Consider the following 19,712-nt stretch of genomic DNA (forward strand, 5'->3'; position numbering starts at 1 on the left):
ATCAAAATGCTATGTTTGAACAAGAGAAAATAGGTATTTATCAAATTTCAAGAATGATGAAGCGAATGATTAATCCACAGTTAAGGGTCCTTAAAACTCCTGATGGAGTCATAAGTGATCCAAAGAATATTAGAACTAGAGTTCAAACCCACTTTGAACAACAGTTCAATGATATCAATAAGCTGGATAATAATTTTGAAGCATTAAATTTTTTAAATAAAAAGTTCAGTTGCCAAGCTATGAATAAACTTGTAGAACCTATAACAGAAGAAGAACTATCAACAGTGGTTAAAAAATCAACAAAAAAGAAGGCTCCGGGACCTTATGGGATCACTTATGAATTTTATAATGTAATGTTTGACACAGTTAAGCAGGACTTGTTGAATCTTTTTAATGGGTTATTAAGTAATACGATGAAACCTATGGAAAATTTCTCTGCGGGAACGATTTAAACAACTACAGGCCTATAAGTCTTCTAAACTCAGATTACAAGCTTTCACTAAAATAATAGCTGGAAGAATTTCCACACATCTACACGAGATTATTGGATCGGAGCAATCGGCAGGTAATAAAGGTAGCTCATGTATGCAGAATTTAGACATAATTCGATCTCTTATAGTTAAAGCTCAGCAGTCGAAACGATTTAGTGCACGTTTGAGTGCTGATTTGGAAAAAAGCTTTCGATAGAGTGAATCATGAAAAACTTTGGCAAGTATTACTTAAAATCGGACTACCGAATAAATTAATCAAATGTTTGAAAAATATCTACAATAAGGCATCGTCTCGGATAATTGTGAATGGATATCTTACAGACTCTTTTCAAATAACCTGTTCAGTTCGACAAGGCTGTCCGTTGTATATGATACTTTTTTCTATTTATATTGAACCTTTAATAAAACAGATTCAAGCAACCGTTAAAGGAATATTAGTGGTAGATAATGTCGTTGAAATATTAGCATATGCTGATGATATTTCAATTGTTATAAGAACTGATGAAGAATTTGATAAAGTTTTGGAAATATTTAAAATGTTTGCAAAAGATGCGGGTATAAGACTAAATTTTAAAAAATCAGCTTTTCTTAGAATGAATAATGTTCAAATTGGTCCTCAACGTTTGGAAGAAATGGTAAAATTGAAAATTTTAAGTGTAGTTTTTCAAACAGATTTAAAAAAAAAATGACTGAAACAAACTTTGATCAAATCATAGCAAAGATGAAATCTACAATATCCTTGTATAGTTGGCGAAAATTGAATTTGATCGAAAAAGTTTTTATATCCAATACGTATATACTCGCCAAATTATGGTACATCATGCAATGGATTCCTCCCAGTAATAAACAATTAGGGATCATAAAAATGTTGATAGGTCAATTTCTATGGAGCCACCACAAATATTTTAGAGTGGAGCGGAATCAGTTGTATTTAACAAACCATCAAGGTGGTCTTAAGTTGTTAGATCCAGAGATCCAATGTAAAGCGCTTTTCATAAGAAACCTTGTATTTAAAAACAATCAACCTATTCAACATTTTCTTATTAGTAAACCAGTTTTGAAAAATGTTACATTAAATTTCAGAAAATGGTTGTGTATTGCTAAAGATATTCAAAAAGAAAAAGATTTAATTGATAATAAGCAAATCTATAATTTCATCATCCAGCAAAGAATAGTTGAAGTTAAAATTGAACAAAAATATCCTTCTCTACCATGGAAAATTTTGTGGATTAATCTTAGCACAAAATTTTTGACAACAAATTCTAGATCAGTACTTTACGAAATATTTAATAATGTATATCCAAATAGAATTAAAATGTACAGTCATAACTTTTCATCAGTGGATAGCTTTGTTTGCGAAATTTGTCAAGAAGATGATACACTCAGAAAAATACTAGTATGCCATAAGATTCTCTTATGAACTGGCGCCATAAGAAAAATCAATGAAATTCGTAAGATTATCTTATGACACGAATGAATTCTTCAGATGAACACTTACTTCAATAAGAGGTTGTTGCTTTTCATAAGAGGGTCTTATGGAAACAGAAAATGTCTTGTTTGATGAAAATAACTCAAGATAATTGATGTTAAAAATTTTTTATTTAGTTTCTAGCTAATTTCTTCCATCATGATCACTATCAGCATCACACAAACACCCGGTTCCAACAAAATTATTCAGCCGGCATCTGACAACGGGTCCCCCGGCCACTACAATCAGGTCCTTTGAATTTTTACTTTTTCCGGTCAACATGCTGAAAAGTGAACAAAAAAAAATGTGTTTGAGTTTATCAATAATGTCAACTTTTACAAACTTACCATTTAGATTAAGAAAATCACTTTCACTTTTAGGAAAACTATATTGGCTCCACTACTGTTTGATGCCTCGTATGACGATGAAAAATAACGACTGATGTAAGTTATGTGTTCATTATTTTTTCACAATGCCGCTTCTTCTACTTTTCATAAGAACTCACTTTGAAAATTGGAAGAATTTCATAAGACTCTTATGAAAATCAATTTTACACTCTAAAAAGCTGTTCATAAGACGCATCTTATGAAAATTATAATAAGAATTTGCCTGAGTGTAGTAATGTTCATAGAATAAAATGTTGTGAAAAATTACGTTTTGTGTGGAACTGGGTTAAAAATGTTATAAAAAACCATATAGGATTAAATGTAGATGACCCAGAAGACATACTTTGTGAAGAAATAGATGAAGACCGATACGATGCAAAAGCAGGTTTATGGCTTGTTTCCGAAGTAATTGCTTACAACATGGTAAATTATAAAAACGCCAGTATATTTTGTTTTAAAAAGCATTTAAGAGATATTCGATGGAACAATAGTTTGTTATTTAGAAAACAGTTTGATAATTTCTTAAATTTATGTTAAAACTGAGTTTCTGAAAGGTTTAGAAATGTTAAGGTTAGCGGTAAGTTTAATTTTAAGATGATGTATTGTGAATAAAGGTTTAAAAAAAAAACAAGCAAAACACACAGTGGTACTATTCTTATGTCGCTCACTGTATAGGTTCTCGAGTACTAACTTACTCGCCTTCAAATCTTTTGTGCAAGACAGTTTTGCTATGAAAACCCAAACTGACGCCATATACACTGATGATCTTATTGCTGCATTCGACAAGGTGAACCACGATATCGCTATCGCATAGCTCGAAAGTTTGGGTTTCTGTGGATCCCTTCTGCATTGGTTCCGTAGTTACCTAAGGGGTCGAAAGTTATCCGTTCGTATTGGCCTCAAGAAAGTCATTTAGGACCATTCATTTTTGTGATATATTTTAATGATGTACTCTCGCTCCTTGACTGCAAAAAACTTGCATATGCCGACGACCTTAAACTCTTTCACATCATAAACGGCCAAGAAGACATCGATTTCCTGCAACAGCAGTTCAAAGTGTTTGCTCAATGGAGTGACTTCAATTGCCTGCCCCTGAATCGCAGTAAATGCTCGGTCGTATCATTTTCTCGTAAGCGACACCCTCTTCATGCGGCGTACGCTCTTGGAGACGGAATCATTTCTCAGGTGGACCACATCAACGATCTGGGTGTTATTCTCGATCAACGGCTGGAGTGTATGACCCACACAAACTATATCGTCGACAAAGCATCCAAAGACGTGTATTGCCTGAAAAGTTTTTACTGCTGCATAGTTCGTTCCATCTTCGAATATGCTTCAGCTGTTTGGTGACCTTGGATGCGAGTGATTGCTTATAAGCTTGGAGAGGATGGCAATTTGTCTACGACTGAACTCTTAACTATAAAACCAAGGTTGCAAAGAAACATTCGAAATAATTCTGTGGCAGAAACGGCCTTTTGACCCACACATTCATTTTTTGCAGATCCTCGATTGCGCATGCTTCATGCCACTTCCCGATCAGAAGAGCATATCAAAATCGTTACTCAAACCTATCTCAGCAAGATATTTATATCTTATTCAGTTATAGTTTAGAGGTTTGTTGTTTATTTTTTTTTCTAAAACAGAATTATATCTAAATATCTACTTTTGATGAAAACAATTTTTCAAACGCATTTTTGGGAGCTTTAAGATGAAATTTATTGATGACCTATTTTGAATAAGTTTGCTTGCTTGGAAACCTTTTATTGGAACTCTGAAGCTCTCATTCCGATGCATCAGGTATGGTTCAGTGGTAGCGTGCGCGTCTCTCAACCGACAGGTCGAGGTTCGAATCCTCTGGCTTTTCATGAAATGATTCAATTGGAAACAGTACATGGAAGTTTGAGTACAAGGTAGGCGTACATCCAAGGATGGAAAAATTCGTTCACCAGCATGATTCTCAATCACCGCTCCGTTCACGATGATAGCATCGGCGATGCGAGCGTGAACAGACGACCGCTGATTGGTCGGATTGGCAATCCGAATGAATGAACTTTAAAATACGTTCGGGTGAACGAACCGATGGCCGAAACGTTCGCCGCAGTTAACTGGATCGTTTTTAATTTTCACCACGACGTTCGTTGGGTGAATTGATTCGCAAATGATTGTTGAAACACAATCGCCAAACGATTGCACGATTGCATTCGCGAATGTTTCTGTAACCGGTAAAGGATTGCACCATCAGGTGCTTGTTTTTCGGCTAATTTTGTGCGTGTTTTAGCCCCCGCGCTCGCTGACGGTTTGTTTTCTCATGATTTTATTATAATTTATGTTCGAATAAGAACATTCAGCACTTTTGAACATTGCGTAGATAACTAAACTGACAAAGGGGGGTTTGAAAATGTCCACTCTTGTTTACGAAGCCTAGGGATTTAGCTTTTGGCTACTGGGACATTTTTTTAACCAAAATTGCCAAATAATCATTCAAATATGTTGAGATTGCAAGAATACAGAATACAAAATTATTACTTTTATATGCGTCACATAAAAGTTATAAAATCCCACACATAAATATTGTAAGCCGACATAGCACTCAAATATCTGCCTACATCTGGGCGATTACGTGCTTGCCTACTTGAAGGCGTTTTGTTTTGTTCGATTTGGTTTTCGGAAGGAAATAAAAAATTGTCAGGTATTGGCTCGATTTTTTTTTTAATTTTTATTGTTAATTGAAATATCTATAAAAATGCTAAGCCTAATACGTGCGTATGTTTCGCGTTCGTATCCCATTGGGACATAAAAGCGAATTCCGCACCGGAAAATCAGCAGCTAAGACGACGTTTATTCGACTGAAACAATATCGACGGCTTTGATCGACACCAGGCCGACGTCCTTGCCTCCTATTTTCAAACCCCCCATTGTCAGTTTAGTTTTCTACGCAATGTGCAAAAGTCAACACTTTTACTAATTATATGTTGAATGTTCCTATTCGAACATAAATTATAATAACATCATGAGAAAACAAACCATCAGCGAGCGCGGGGGCTAAAACACGCACAAAATAAGCCAAAAAACAAGCACCTGATGGCGCAATCCTTTACCGGTTACGGAAACATTCGCGAATGCAATCTTACAATCGTTTGGCGATTATGTTTCGACAATCATTTGCGAACGTCGTGGTGAAAATAAAAAACGATCCAATTGAACGCGGCGAATGTTTCGAGCTTCGTTTCATTCACCCGAACTTATTAAAAGTTCATTCATTCGGGATTGCAATCGTTAGTGTTCATTGTGGTGTGTTAACTTTTTCCTTTCCCGATTGCTTCGATTGGCAGTTAGAATTGAATGAGTTCACCACGGACTTCTGATTGAATGTACTTCGATCAGATTTTTTCCATGCTTGCGTACATCTTTCGAAGATATGATGGCGATCATCTAACAAATGCTAAAACCACCAATCCACAGAGTGTGTACTATGTACGCCGTGACTGGAAATTGATCTCATGACCGTTGGCTTAGAAGACTTGAATGATATCCTGTAGGCCACGAGCGGCGACTGAATTCTTTTGTCATATTCGTATAATTTGAAGTGTTGAACTCATTTGTGATTGTAGTTTTGACAGGCAAATGATCACTAAGGAGTGTATTCGAAAAAAATGCAACAACTTAGAATGCATGGATGGAAATTGATATAATTTTCAGTGAAACTATCTAGTAATGTAGTGTATAGGTACGTGTATAAAATTTGGTGACAATCTGTCAAGTGGTTTTTGAGATACGTCCAATACAGAAGCTCATTGACAAAAATTTTGGGCAGGATCGATAAAAATCTAGGAAAGCTCCAGTGGGAGACCCAAAAACAGCTGGAAACCAATATTTGACCAAAGTTCATATGATAAATCGTGTAACGAGTCCTAGAGGGTCTTAAAGTGAGCTGAAATTTGAATTAAAAGACGATTGAAGATGATTGATTCCATGAAGTTATGGAATGTGCGAGGTTTTACCAAGTGCAATTCGAAAGTTTCAATTGGGGAAGTGATAAAAAAAATGTACTGACTGGTTCGTCTTGCTGACTAATAAATAGGCCTGACCTAACTTCTGCAAGGAAGAAAAGCTGCCCACTGGTTAAATAAACAAAATACGGCGCTCAAATCGTGCGCAACATATTTGGACCGGTTGCGGGGAGAAACTTTGAAAAATTCGGCAATGGACAGCAAAACAAACTCTTTAGCGAGCACCTGGTAGGTTTTCAGCCAAACACTTTTTGTTGGCAAGTCTCGCCTGGATGTTCCGAAGATAAACGAGGAAAAAAATTGAAAATTTGATGTCTAGTACTTGCAACTCAGTTTTGTTCTGACGTTTGACACGATGAAAGGGTAAATATACAAAGAAGACTGCCTCAAAATGCAGCTTTGCAAAACTGTGGTGGAATGATAGAAAGTCAAATATGTTGTTTTTGTGCCAAAGGATAAGTATAAATGATAAACGACTAAATTTGTAAAACTTTGAGCAATTTTGAAGGTCAAGCTACAAGAAACAGAAATAGTCATCAAAAATAGCATTGATTTTGAAAAAGGGTGGTTCACAGTATACAATATAGATTGTGCCCAAAATTGAACTCGATAACTTTCTTCATCGGAAACCCCTTGACAGAACTTATCAAAAATTTTCACAAACATTTCATTACTAAGCAGCTTCGCTGAAAATTTCACTTTTCATCCAGGCATTCATAAGTTATTCACAAAACAAAGTGTTGCATTTTTTATCAAATTCAATCCTTACCAGGGGGGTGACATCCCTATCCTTTTTCATTGATTTTGACAACCATCAAAACTACGGGCCCACAATTTTGTAGGCCCATAACAAACCTGACATTTTGCTGTCAAGGAACCGGACTAGATGTCAAATCCTAGAGAATCATGAATGATTGTACACTAACACAACAATCATTCTGGTTCCTTATTGGTTGAAATTTTGACTGACTCTGTACTGCTTTGAGAGGAAAACACCATAAACGTTTCTCCCGATAAATAAAAAAAAAAAAGAAAAAGATTCTTGTTTGCAAGAAGAACCAGATTGCCACCCCCCTGATCCTTACCATTGGGATCAAGGATAACCTTCAACTGGCAATCAATGATAATGAATTTGAGCAGAGTGAGGGGTAAATTGCGCTTCGTCTTGTAGAAGGTTTAGGTACCCGTGTTCAAAATTATTAAATTGAAACTGTCGCAAATGTCACAGATAAGAGAAGAACGACTATCATAAGTTTGCTCTCCCCAGACAGTTCCATGTGATATAAAGTCACCCAGGATCAATCTTGGCTCAGGGAAAACTTAACACAGGTCCTCTAAGTGATATCGGTCCACTGCAACTCTTTGAGGCTTGAGGCAAGTACAAACTGGCGGCTGATGCATAAGTCCTTACCTCTTACGGTTGGATGACATGCAACAGCTTCAATTCCTCCTGATAGAGAAAGTTGATTTAAAAAAAAGAGTTGAGCTTATTGATCCCTAAAAGCACCCCTCCATAAGAATCGTCGCGAATCAAACTGATAATGTTGAAATCTTGGAATAAATGGTTAGATTGAGAAGAGAGCCATGTTTCGGACAACGCAAAAATATCGCAATTAGTTTCGTGAAGTAAAAAATTGAACGAATTCAATTTAGGAATAAGACGACGACAATTCCACTGTAAAACAGTGCTATCTCTGACCTGTAGGACTAAATTAGTCATCAAGAGAGAAAAACGCAGAAAGGAGGGGCCAAGTTTACATCAATTGCTAAAAAAGTGTCTTTACTATGGGAAGCATAATTGCATTCACAACCAGATATTTTTAAGAATGAAAATACACCATTCACCAATGTCAGAAAATTTTCAAAATCCTGACTGAGTTGAGGATTCTGATGCAACCGGATTAGGTTGAGGGGTTTTTGTCGTGCACGTAACTGTAGGGTTGTTTGAGGGCGAAAATTTTACACGAAACCCTGCTGGAGTTTGTTTTTCTTTAATAAACGTCTCCGGTTTACTCCTAAGGATGAATAGAGAGTTAATTAAAGGATTTTTTTTTAATTTTAGGAGCAGTTGCTGGCGCGCTTATGACAAACAGAATGTAAGGTAAATTCAAATACATATGAGTGTTTCAAGCATTCCCAAAACATTCACGAATGCATCTTCCTGATTCCAAAATCATTCTATAGTCGTAGGTCATCCAAACTTACCTTCAATAGTGGAACCAGTAAAATATAAACTTTTCATCAGATGCGGCAAATCGATTCCATTTATACTTTTTTTAACTATTAGGTTATGAACCTCGTGAACACCAGACACCGTAACGGTGTCAGTGGGAAGTTGCAGGGAACTTGAACTTCGCAATTTATCAAATTCCGGGGACATACGATAACCGTTCATAGAAGAAAGTTTAACTTCATTCGCAACAATGTTTTTGAATTGCTTCCTACGGAGGATAACTTTTTTATCAGACTTTCTATTGAATGTAGCTGCCAACGGAATTCTATTAATGCTGTCCATTTTCAAATGAACCTTAGTTGCGTGCAGTTTGTCGATATGTACGGGACTTTTAATTCTGTTGATTTTGTGCCGCTGCAATACATCTGGAACAGAACAAACTTTAGTTAAGGGGAACATAGGGATCTGGGTATAAAGACACTAACTTGCAAAGAGTTTTCCATCGAAATATAGCTCATTGGTGTCTACCGTTCCGGCCACTAAATTTTGCAATGCTTCGAAACTACGTTTCGATCGCGAATTTGAGCTGGCCCCTCTGGCGTTATCCACTCGAAGTGTTTTCATTTTTGTTGCCTGCGCCTGTAACTTACCTCTGACGTTTAAGTTTGTGTGCAAAACATTAACTTTATTCTTGAAGAATAGGTTTCGAGACTCCATATGCAAATTTTTTATCATTGCCCTAACATTGTTCCATTTTTGCAACAGTGCGTTGGACGATTCATCTAGCTTTCCATCAACGACTGTTCGTGCAAGGCTGCTAGTATCTGCAACATAGGTTGCAGCTGCCAGGAATGGCAACTGCGAGGAATGTTGTGTTTTGCATGGTCGTAGGGTTTTCTGAATTTGATACTTAATCAAGTCGATCCAAGTCTTACGCACGTTCACAATATCCTTGATATTTTCCAAACAAGTTTTGAGTGCGCTGAAGCTTGCTTGTTCTCCTGTCGAAAAAAGTATTTTTTTTTATCAGTTGTATTACTTTCGTTATGTGTATGGCTTCATCGTATACCTTGATCGGGTTGGGCAGACCTGCGTTTGGTCAATTGAATTTCGAAGAACTGCATAGAAAAACCCTCGTTTTGGTACAGCAGACACAAATACTTTTTCCTGGTGGTTTGCTCCTGATACACGTAAACTTGATGCAGCCCGTTTCCAATATACAGTGAATTGCTAATCACAGCTTTGTGCGTATCTAATATTGCATAGGAAGATGCTATCTTGAGCAGTGGTTCGTTATGATAGAAGTACAAGTGTTTATCAAAAGACAACGCTACCAAATCATTCCCTGCACCGTACAGCTCAACGTTCCTGGGATTAAATCGCACCTTGCTGACTCTCAGGAAAAGATTTTCGTTGTTCCATTTGTACAAAAAGCATTTATCTGAAAAAGTATACAGGATTTGATAATAGTATTTCTTCAGTTGCAAATTTTACAAATTTTCAAAAGTCAATCAATAATTCCATTTGTACAAAAAGCATTTATCTGAAAAAGTATACAGGATTTGATAATAGTATTTCTTCAGTTGCAAATTTTACAAAAACGGCAGATGAAAAAACACGAATAAATCTACACGTTTAGTGAGGTTTTTGGGGAGCTTTGTAGGTAAATAATTGTTAAGCCCTCCTTCATATGAATCTCATTCAACCAGATAATATCGTTTGACATACTTTTCTTGTTCACTAATTTTTTTTTGTTTCAACTGGTGTTATGTTATGAATCAAAGAAAAATTGAACCGTTAAAAAAGTCGATCAATTGCCAGTTTTTTATTTTATTTTGTGAATTTTGTAGCCTAGTAGTTTCTTTAAGTTTTTTTTTTTTGTAATTTAGTAAACCTAGAAATATATAAATTTAGTTTACCTCTTTAATAATAAGTATGGAATCTCTTGAAAGGAAATCCTTTTCCAATGAGATTCTTATGGTAATCTATTTCAATTAAATCATACGTTTCCTCGCTAATCATACCAATTCAAATTTTTAGAATTATCAATGAATGTGCATTATAGTGGCAGCGAAAATAGTCTGAAATTCAGACTCTGAACCCAAGGAATATTGAAAGAAGGTAGTGCCGAGAGCCATATTGGATTTTTTTCGTGACGTCACTGTTGCCAAGCTGTCGAAGGTTTATACTGGTAGAACCCAAAATTTCAAAGTTAAACACATTAAAGAACTAAATTAAAATCCAATTTGATTCGGATTATGTTGTAAGGTTACTAGTTGATTGTGCTATGAGGTTTTTTTGTGTTTAATAGACTGCAGTGTGTATAATTCTTGAATTTGTTATTGAATGCACAGTCATGCTCTATGTGAAACGAGCAAAAATAATAATTTTCCCATTTCAAAAGGTCTGATAGGTAGTTTATGGCAGTGCACCTCATCGTCATGATTTGAATCTAACATGGTGTACCATATGAATTTCTAATTTAGAACAATTAACCCCAATAAAACCATTGCAACTTTAGTTTACTAAATTCAAATAAAAGATTGTGGTTGGATTCGAAAAAATACTATTTTCGGTTATTTTATTTTATCAACGATTCAAACCTAACTGATTTCAACATTTATAAGCAAAATTTTGAACTAATTATCAAGTTTTGTCAATTTGAGTTAGGATACCTCAGCAACTTCAATCGTCTGAATTAAAGCAAAACAACTACTACATTCAACTTTTTTAGTATCAGTCTTGAAGAACAATAATATTTCTAGAATTGTGTCCCTTCAAAGTTGAAAAAATCTTCAAATTTTTGTAATTGCTAATAAAAAAGGAAAAATTTCCATATAAATTCACAGATTATTGGCAACAGTGACGTCACAGGCGGTACTAATACTAAAGCAAGGCTGCCTCGGCACTACCTCCTTTAAATATTCCTTGCTCTGAACCTTCCTTTACGGTTCATTGATACGGTTCATCTTGAAAATCATTGATTTTTTCTTGAAAACCATTGTATTTTTACTGAATAATTATCTAATATTTATAAAACTGGGCTGATAAATCATTTAATCTTGAAAATCATTGATTTTTTCTTGAAAACCATTGTTTTTTTACTGAATAATTATCTAATATTTATAAAACTGGGCTGATAAATCATTTAATCTATAAAAACATCAAAACCCAAGGGAAACTAAATAAATTTTATTTTTTTCGTGATATTTTCATCACATTTAATAACGCCAAAATCATACAACGAGTGATTTTAGAAATTGCCTCCTAGCATCCATTTATTGCGTAACGCTCCTAGGGGAGAAGGGGAGGTAGTAAGCTCGAGCGTTACGATTTGTGACATAGGGGAGAGGGGGAAGTTACGTATCGATTTTTTCTTATCTCAGCTCTTTTGATGTTGTGCAATTTTTCCAGGAAATGCAAACCAAAATTGCTTCAACATGATTCTAATTGGTTTGTATTTCTTCTTCTTCTTCTTCTTCTGCTTCTTCTGCTTCTTCTTCTTCTTCTTCTTCTTCTTCTAACAACAACAACATGGCCAAAACTTGTAGGCATCCTGGAAAATGATAAACTTGCGTTCTTCATTTTTCGTTTCAACATAGTACATATCTGTTACATAGAACTTGCACCACATGCGGCCAGACCAACCATGTGATGCAAAACGCAAAAGATACAATAGCAAAAGAGAGGAATGAAGTGTGGAGCTCCTTGCCAAACGCTTCATATGATTCTATAGAATTCGGGTTTGAAGTGACAATGTTCAATTTGCAAAGTTGAAAACTAAAAAAAAAATAATCCAAAAAAATGATTGATCTTATTCGAAACTTTCATAGTTTGAGGCTTGTTCCACATGTAATCCAGTAATCCAGGTAATCAGTTCTTCTCATTTAATGTTTTACAATTTTCACTGAACCTCAACAAAAGCTTTTGTTCCTTCAAACTATGCTTAAGATTTTTGTTGTTGTTGTGTTTTGACATATTGGCCTGAGGGACGGTTTAAGATTTTTATTATCTTTATCTTCATGCTACACGCTAACTTATTGCTACCCCTTAAATGCGTAATATTAACCCGTTATTAAGAACCTCCACGATCTGTCAAATAGCGGGTCATTTTATCGGATCAATATTACCCCTTATTTCGAAAAGCTCGATTCCCTTTAGAAGGGGTAGTTATAGATGCGTTACATCCAAAATGATTGATTTGGCAAGATGAGTGAGGTTGTGGTAAGTGTTTTGTTAATAATTAAAATTGTATTTTTTCAGTTTTTTTATTCTTTATTTTGTTTCAGCAGCACAGCAAATTCCGGACGAACCAGACGAAAACCAGAAGGATTAAACATAAAAACATGAACCGCGGTGGACTAACATTGGTGGTATGTTTAGTGGTTTTTGTATTCTATATTAAAGTCTAATCTTTTATTTTGTTTCAGGATTCACATTATGGTATTGGGCGAGGAAACGGAGCAGATAAAAAAATCAATGAAACATTCTTTTTAACAGAGTTTATATCCAATCCCTGAAATAATTGGATCTCAAATAAATAAAATGAAACATAGCATTTAGTTTTAACTTATTGTCCAGGAATCATATTTCCCATAAGCATCTCCTGAAATCTCTAGCAGACAAAAGCGTTTCAAATAAGGGGTAATTTTGATCCGCTACATGCGTTATCAAGCTGAGTACCCCTTAAAGGGTACAGCGGCTTTATCCTTAAAAAGGAGTTCTCCCAGTCTTATTGAATAACGGGTCAAAAGTATTCGTTAAGGGGTAGCCAAAAGTTAGCGTGTAATGTAGAACATTTTCGGGAACGACTGTCAAATACATCTTCGAACGATCGATGCTTACTTAGATCCCTCTGGTTTGTATATTTTCCTAATATAAAGATTCTGAGAGAGACTTTTTAAGATCTGTACTGAATATCCATGAAATAATCGTTGGAAAACCATATATTAGATCCCCAAAATTTTAACATATAGGTAAAGTTTAATAGTTCCAACGAATATTGCTAAGTGAAGTATATTTTACATAACAAGTGATGCTCCTTGAGTAGAATAAATTAAACGAAGACCAACAGCTAACAAGCACAGAGAAACTCGTAATAAGACAATCAATAAGTGTTAACAACGATTTATCATTATTGAGTTCTAAGAAGCGATCTAGACAGATATAAGCTCAGTTTATTTTGTTGTATTTAATTTAAATAATGTTGAAAAAACTATTATGTTAAAACTCGTTTTCAAACCTTCAAACATCAAAAATATGAAAAGAGGGGGGAGGGGTATTAATCAGCGTTACGTTACTTTTATAGGGGGGTACGTCGCAGCGTAACGATTTTTGACATTCGGGGAGGAGGAGGTAAAAAAAGTCAAATTTCTTGAGTTACGTAATTAATGGATGCCGACTGAACCGTATTTAAACATAAAATGGATTGAATGTGCAGATTTCAAATTCTTGAGTTAATTTGAGAGTTAAGTTAAGTTGAGTTGAGTTACGTTGAGAGTAGTTTTGCTCAGGGTAACGAAAAGCGTAAAGTAAAAGTTGATGTACCTCAGATTTGGTCCTTAATATGTTGAAATTTTATGATTTGATACCAGAATTTAAAAAAAAAACGAACATAAACACATACAGGATCTCAATGAAACTTGATGTTTCCTCGAAGAGATTCCTTTTTCTTAACTCTAAGCGTACATCTTTCGAGAATATGATGGCTAGCATCTTACAAATGCTAAAACCATCAACCCACAGAAAGTGTACTATGTATGCCGTGACCGTGATTCGATCTCATACACGCTGGCTTAGAAAACTTGAAAGCTATCCTATACGCCACGGGCTTCGGCATTGGTTTCCCCATCAGTATTTTCATAATAAATGTAATTTCGATTATTAATAAATGTAATCGAGCATTAAAGCAATTTTTTCTATCAAAATCCAACGATTCTCATGAAAATATATGTAACTATGAAACCTTTAAAAAAATTTATGAACTTTTCAATTAAACAGCTGTGGTCTGTAAAACCAAGCACTTTTGTTATTATTAATATTTCAAAATAAGCTCTAAATCTACCTGAATTCATACCAATCAAATTTTCTTAAATATAACTCCAATGCATGATGCAAAACATCCATTTTATTGTTAAATACAAGAGGTGTCTAGAATTATGAGAGACGCTGTATCGCTATAAATGCATTCTAATTACATTGCATTGATTGCAATCCGAATAAGAAAATGTATAAAGAATAAATGAGACGAACTGTCTCATCGAAGCCGTGAGTTGAAACGGAGTCAACCAGAACAAGCGTGTTTTATTGAATTTTAAGAAAGATTTTATTAAGTACATTAAATACAAAAGTGAAGATTTAACATTTATTAGGACTTTTTGGCTTTAAGGTCGTTTTCCGAAGACCATAAAAATAAATAATATTTTTTTAAGAAGCATCTGATAGCAGAATTATGACGATTTCAAAATGGTATAGTTTATGAATATCGGTTTAGTAGTTTCGATTTTATTACCAAAACAATAATCCGGATCTATATGCCTGGCTACTTGTGCCTTTTTTTGCTGAATGACTCTGGTAACCCTATTCAAAAATCTAAATATACGAAATTGTTGAGCTTCTCATTTTAGAAAAAAGTCTGAAAATTCCATGTATCTAGATTTAACCATTCCTAAGATATCGCTTCGAGTAAGAACAGTTCGGGTCATCTAGACCCAAACCACGAAGGAAGGTTAAATGCATTTCAGTTTGAACATTTCAACTGCACATTGCTGTCTAACACGCATGTTCACTGTTCATAGGTTGACACTCAAGAAGTTTTGTGAAGTGAAATATTTTATTTACCATTTAAGCAAAACTGCTATATGTATTCTATAGAGTTGTTGATGAAAAGGTAGTTTTTCGTGCTCCTTCCGAATCAAATTTTGCAAAATTTCGTTTTTTCTTTAATACCGAATAAAGGGAAATTATTGACCGCAGCAGAACATTGGTTTAGAATTAGGGGAAATATTGCGATTTTCAATGATTATTTAAAAATTAAGACTCTAGAACTTATTATGGAGGTTTTTGTTTATAAAAAAATGATGTGAAGGAAGAATTCCCGGATTCATTAGAAGTTTCTGAAAAAGTTACAGACTATCAAACTTTCAATATTTAGTGTCGAATCACCACTCTAGTAAGGATGAGAGTTGAAAAGATTTTAAGCTTAAGGATATGAAGTAGTTTTTTGTTATCTTACCTGATGCGAGGCACCTCAGAATATACATATCATCATCGACTACATAGTGCGGCAATCGGTAGTATAAAAAGTACATCTCTTGAGTTTTGACTATTTTACGCTGCTCATTCAATACGTAGATGTGAGTAATAGAGCGTTCCGGATATTCAGCTGTTTGTAGAATTAGAATGACTAGCTGCTTGCTCGAATGTACTATCATTTCGTTATGAACAGCAACATCTTTCACGTCTTCAACAGAAAAATGTAGATCCAACCATCGATATATTCTGAAATATAAAAAAAAGTTATTATAGCAGAAATAATTCGAAAATATCGATGAAGAATACTCACGCAACTTTTCCAGCATCGGACTCAATGTAACCGGATATCAAGTACAAATTTGACATGTAGTACAACAGAAATGTTCTCGTGGACACACCTGCTCGGCCAACTTTTTGAGTCGACTTTATTGGTTCATGCTTGGTACTATCGTTGTCCAATGAAATTTGATATATTTGGAAATGATCGTCAATGTATATCGCAACGATCACATAACGTTTATTATCCTGGGTATTCAGTTCTTCGACCTATTAACCAAAACGCATGTTTTATAAACTCGTCGAAATGTCGAAGACATCAAACTTGTAGACCAATACAAGAAAAGAAAACCACCTACCGAAAACTGACTAGCTCCGTTGATATCACTTATAGAAGCAATAGAAATGAGCTGCATGTGGTCATTATACACTTTGATAAGGTGTAACTCATTTCCTGCCAGCGCATACAAATTTCCATTGCTCATTGCTCGTGCGAAGAACATATTCTGATCGCCTACAGTCCTATTCAGCTGCAACCCCAAATGGGTCAAAGTAATGTCATGATTTACCGGTGGTGGATCTGAGAAACAAAGTTGTCTATTAGTTCTTAAATATTTGAAAAAAAAAACCAAAACCAAAACTTAAACATTTCTCAATGTGTAATTGTTAATTTCCTATCTGCAATCTGAATGTTATGTTGTAACTTCTAAATGGAAAGTGCATTCGAAGTATCCAAGTGGCAATTGATGCAGGGGAAAAACTTCATGATCGAATTTTGAAAACTGACTACATACATTTTGAAGACTGGCCCAGAAAACTGACCTGTGCAAAATTTCGGCTCAATCGGACATGATCTAGGGGTGCCTCAAAGCGCTCAAAGATTCGGTTTTTAGACCCAAAAATCACCAAAGGAGGGAACTCGGAAAAATGTAAAATCGAAATTTTAATTTGGATACCAAACGACGTAGAAATGCACGAAACGTCGAGATCTGGTGTTATCTCGAACAAAAATTCCTGTCAAAAATCGACTTTCTGGGACTTAGTCGGTTTTTGGCCATTTTCGAAATTCGACGTGACCCCTAATTAATGTACATATGAGAAAATATGAAATTAATCTGAAGTATGAATTTTGAATCCAAAGTTTGAATCTCTGATATCAATTGGAAATATGAACCTGACCTTAACTTAGAATATGAATCCTGAATACATATATTAATTGAAAGTATTCACCTGGACCTACAATTTGAATCTGAATTAAAAATCGAAATCTATAGTCTTAATCTGAGGCATAATCTGAATAGAATTGGAAATATGATGATTGAAATTGGAAGATGAATCTTAAATCTTAAATTGAAACAAGATACTAAAAACGGAATATAAAATTACTCTCAGAAAACTAAATTGGAATACTGAATTCAGAACCTAAATCCGATATTTGAGTTGAAAAGGCAATTTGAAATCTGGAATCTTAATCTGAATTACAAACTGAACAAAGTATGAATCCAGGTTTAAGATTCGGATATATCAACCGAATCTTAAACCTGGATTTGATCTTTCAAACTTCTGAATACTAAGAAGAAATGAAGGAAAATGTTCAATACACAAAATGTAAATTTCAATCCAATAATTCCCCTAGTTAACCCTTTTTATCTTTTTTTAATATCATTTCAAAGTTTGTTACGATTTCATTTTTGGTATTGGACATTTTCCTTATAATTTATTATTCAACATTTCAATTAAAAGCTTGATATGGATCAAATTTAAATAAAATGTCATAACTATTGTCATTCTACTAACCAACTCGTCGTCTGTTGAAATTTTCACCGTAATAATCCATAGACATGTCGTTCAACTGTCTCGCCATCATTGTCTCAATGTCACTGGAATACACGTTCTGCCAACTGGAACATTCCTGCAAAGATTCATTTGTCAATTTTCTTAAATTCTTACATAGTAGGGGGAAGTGTCCCTATATGCGCATATTGGGTAATATGCGCATACAGCCGATTGACGATATGGCTGGAGATTCATCATATCTAATTAGTGCAGTTTGAGGGTAATACGCTTTTAACACATGGCATAAAAAAATTAAATTATTATATAAAGTCGAAAAAATTTAAAAATTCAAACAAGATTTTTGTCAGTTTTGTTATAATATATTGAACTTTAATTATTGTGCATACAGATTCTGTGAACAAAAATTTTAGTGGTTTTTCTTTCTTATTCATTTGGAAATCGGAAATTCAACAAATCGAAGCTTTTGGCAAAGTTGTAAATGATAAGATATTGGAATAAGAGACAAGTTCTGAATGCCCATATCAAGGCAGGTTAAATGCCTATATCAAGAAAAATAGATTAGTCTTATAAATTTTTTACTTTCTATCATTTAAACATGAAATCTACGCTCAAATCACGATCTTACAGCGAAAAAAGAAGAACTTCCTACTGATCCGATAAAAATACAATATGAACAAAATATTACCCTGAAATATGGCCATATGGCATACTTAACTATGTTTCATGCAAAAGAACTAGTGATGTAAAAAATTTCACCAAAATTTCGGCCTTGACGTATGCTTAACATCCGTTTCTACCATTTTCAATTAAATAATATCAAAATATTGCAAGTGGTAATGAAATATAGCTAAAAACATAAATATGCGCATTTAGCCCGCCAGTTTCGGAAATCGGCTATTTTGACTTTCTTTTATTATAAAATTATTTTCACAAAAACTGTAAGAGATTTTAACAGAAAAATTTCACTAACGTATATAAAACAGATGTCTGCTCATGTGCATATAGTTTTCAGACTCCTATCTTTTGGAGTATACGAGAAAATGAGTGCTTTCCTTAATATGCGCATATAGCCTTCCTCTCCCCTACTGTTGTACTTACATGAATATATAATATCACCACGATAAGTGCAACAATGAACATATTGAAATACATTTTACTGCATGATTATATTGAAAATTGCAATTTACGCCGACCACACTTTAATATTATTCTAACCCTAACTTCCAACAATGTAGAGTCAAGGTCACTGTGAGGTCGTCAGTTCAATGTTGAAACAATAGGGCACGCAGCTTGTGTGCTAGCTTCTCGAATTGAGCACCAATCATTGGGAGAGATCTACGCTGACTGGCGAGTTTCACTGACCAGGGGTACTCGAAATGGTTCTTGTTCTAGCTATAGGTAAACGTTCTATCTTAATCTTAATCTTTCTCCTGCGATAGTTCGTTAGTTATCATAAAATAATATTCAATGAAACGGAAATAGTTGATATGGCGACGACTTGTTTAAATATGTACATCACGTGTTTTGGTTTGGATTTATCTTACAATCGTTCAGATTGGTGACTTTTTTACAGATATGTATACATTCTCGGAAGAATATTATGAACACATGATAATTTTTTATATTTTTGTCATAGATAAAGTTGTATGATAAATTAACTTAGCAGATATTATTTTTTAAATATAATTATTATATGAAATTTGACATAAACGCTAATTTTGTTGGTGATTGAATTAAAACTTAGCAATAAAATTTGCCGGAAAAAAATCTATGTTCTTGACAAAACCCATATTGTTATTTTGTAATTGATCCCAAAAATCTGTGATAATTTTCTCTGATGTTCAAGGGTGTTCGGAT

General features: G+C 34.5%; 1 protein-coding gene across 1 annotated transcript in view; it reads right to left on the reverse strand.

Moving 5' to 3' along the window:
- Positions 1-19,194, reverse strand: part of LOC129739088 (uncharacterized) — a 74,014-nt gene extending 54,820 nt beyond the window's left edge. The window contains exons 1-8 of the mRNA XM_055730483.1: positions 18,954-19,194; positions 17,856-17,970; positions 16,418-16,638; positions 16,093-16,328; positions 15,763-16,028; positions 9,598-9,969; positions 9,014-9,529; positions 8,561-8,953 (exon numbers count right to left, since the gene is read on the reverse strand). Of these exons, the coding sequence (XP_055586458.1) occupies positions 8,561-8,953; positions 9,014-9,529; positions 9,598-9,969; positions 15,763-16,028; positions 16,093-16,328; positions 16,418-16,638; positions 17,856-17,970; positions 18,954-19,007 (2,173 nt within the window). The 5' untranslated portion in view covers positions 19,008-19,194. The remainder of the gene's footprint in view (positions 1-8,560; positions 8,954-9,013; positions 9,530-9,597; positions 9,970-15,762; positions 16,029-16,092; positions 16,329-16,417; positions 16,639-17,855; positions 17,971-18,953) is intronic.
- Between the last annotated feature and the right edge of the window lie 518 nt (positions 19,195-19,712).

Source organism: Uranotaenia lowii, chromosome 1 (assembly GCF_029784155.1).
Source record: "Uranotaenia lowii strain MFRU-FL chromosome 1, ASM2978415v1, whole genome shotgun sequence".
NCBI classification, from domain to species: Eukaryota; Metazoa; Arthropoda; class Insecta; order Diptera; family Culicidae; genus Uranotaenia; species Uranotaenia lowii.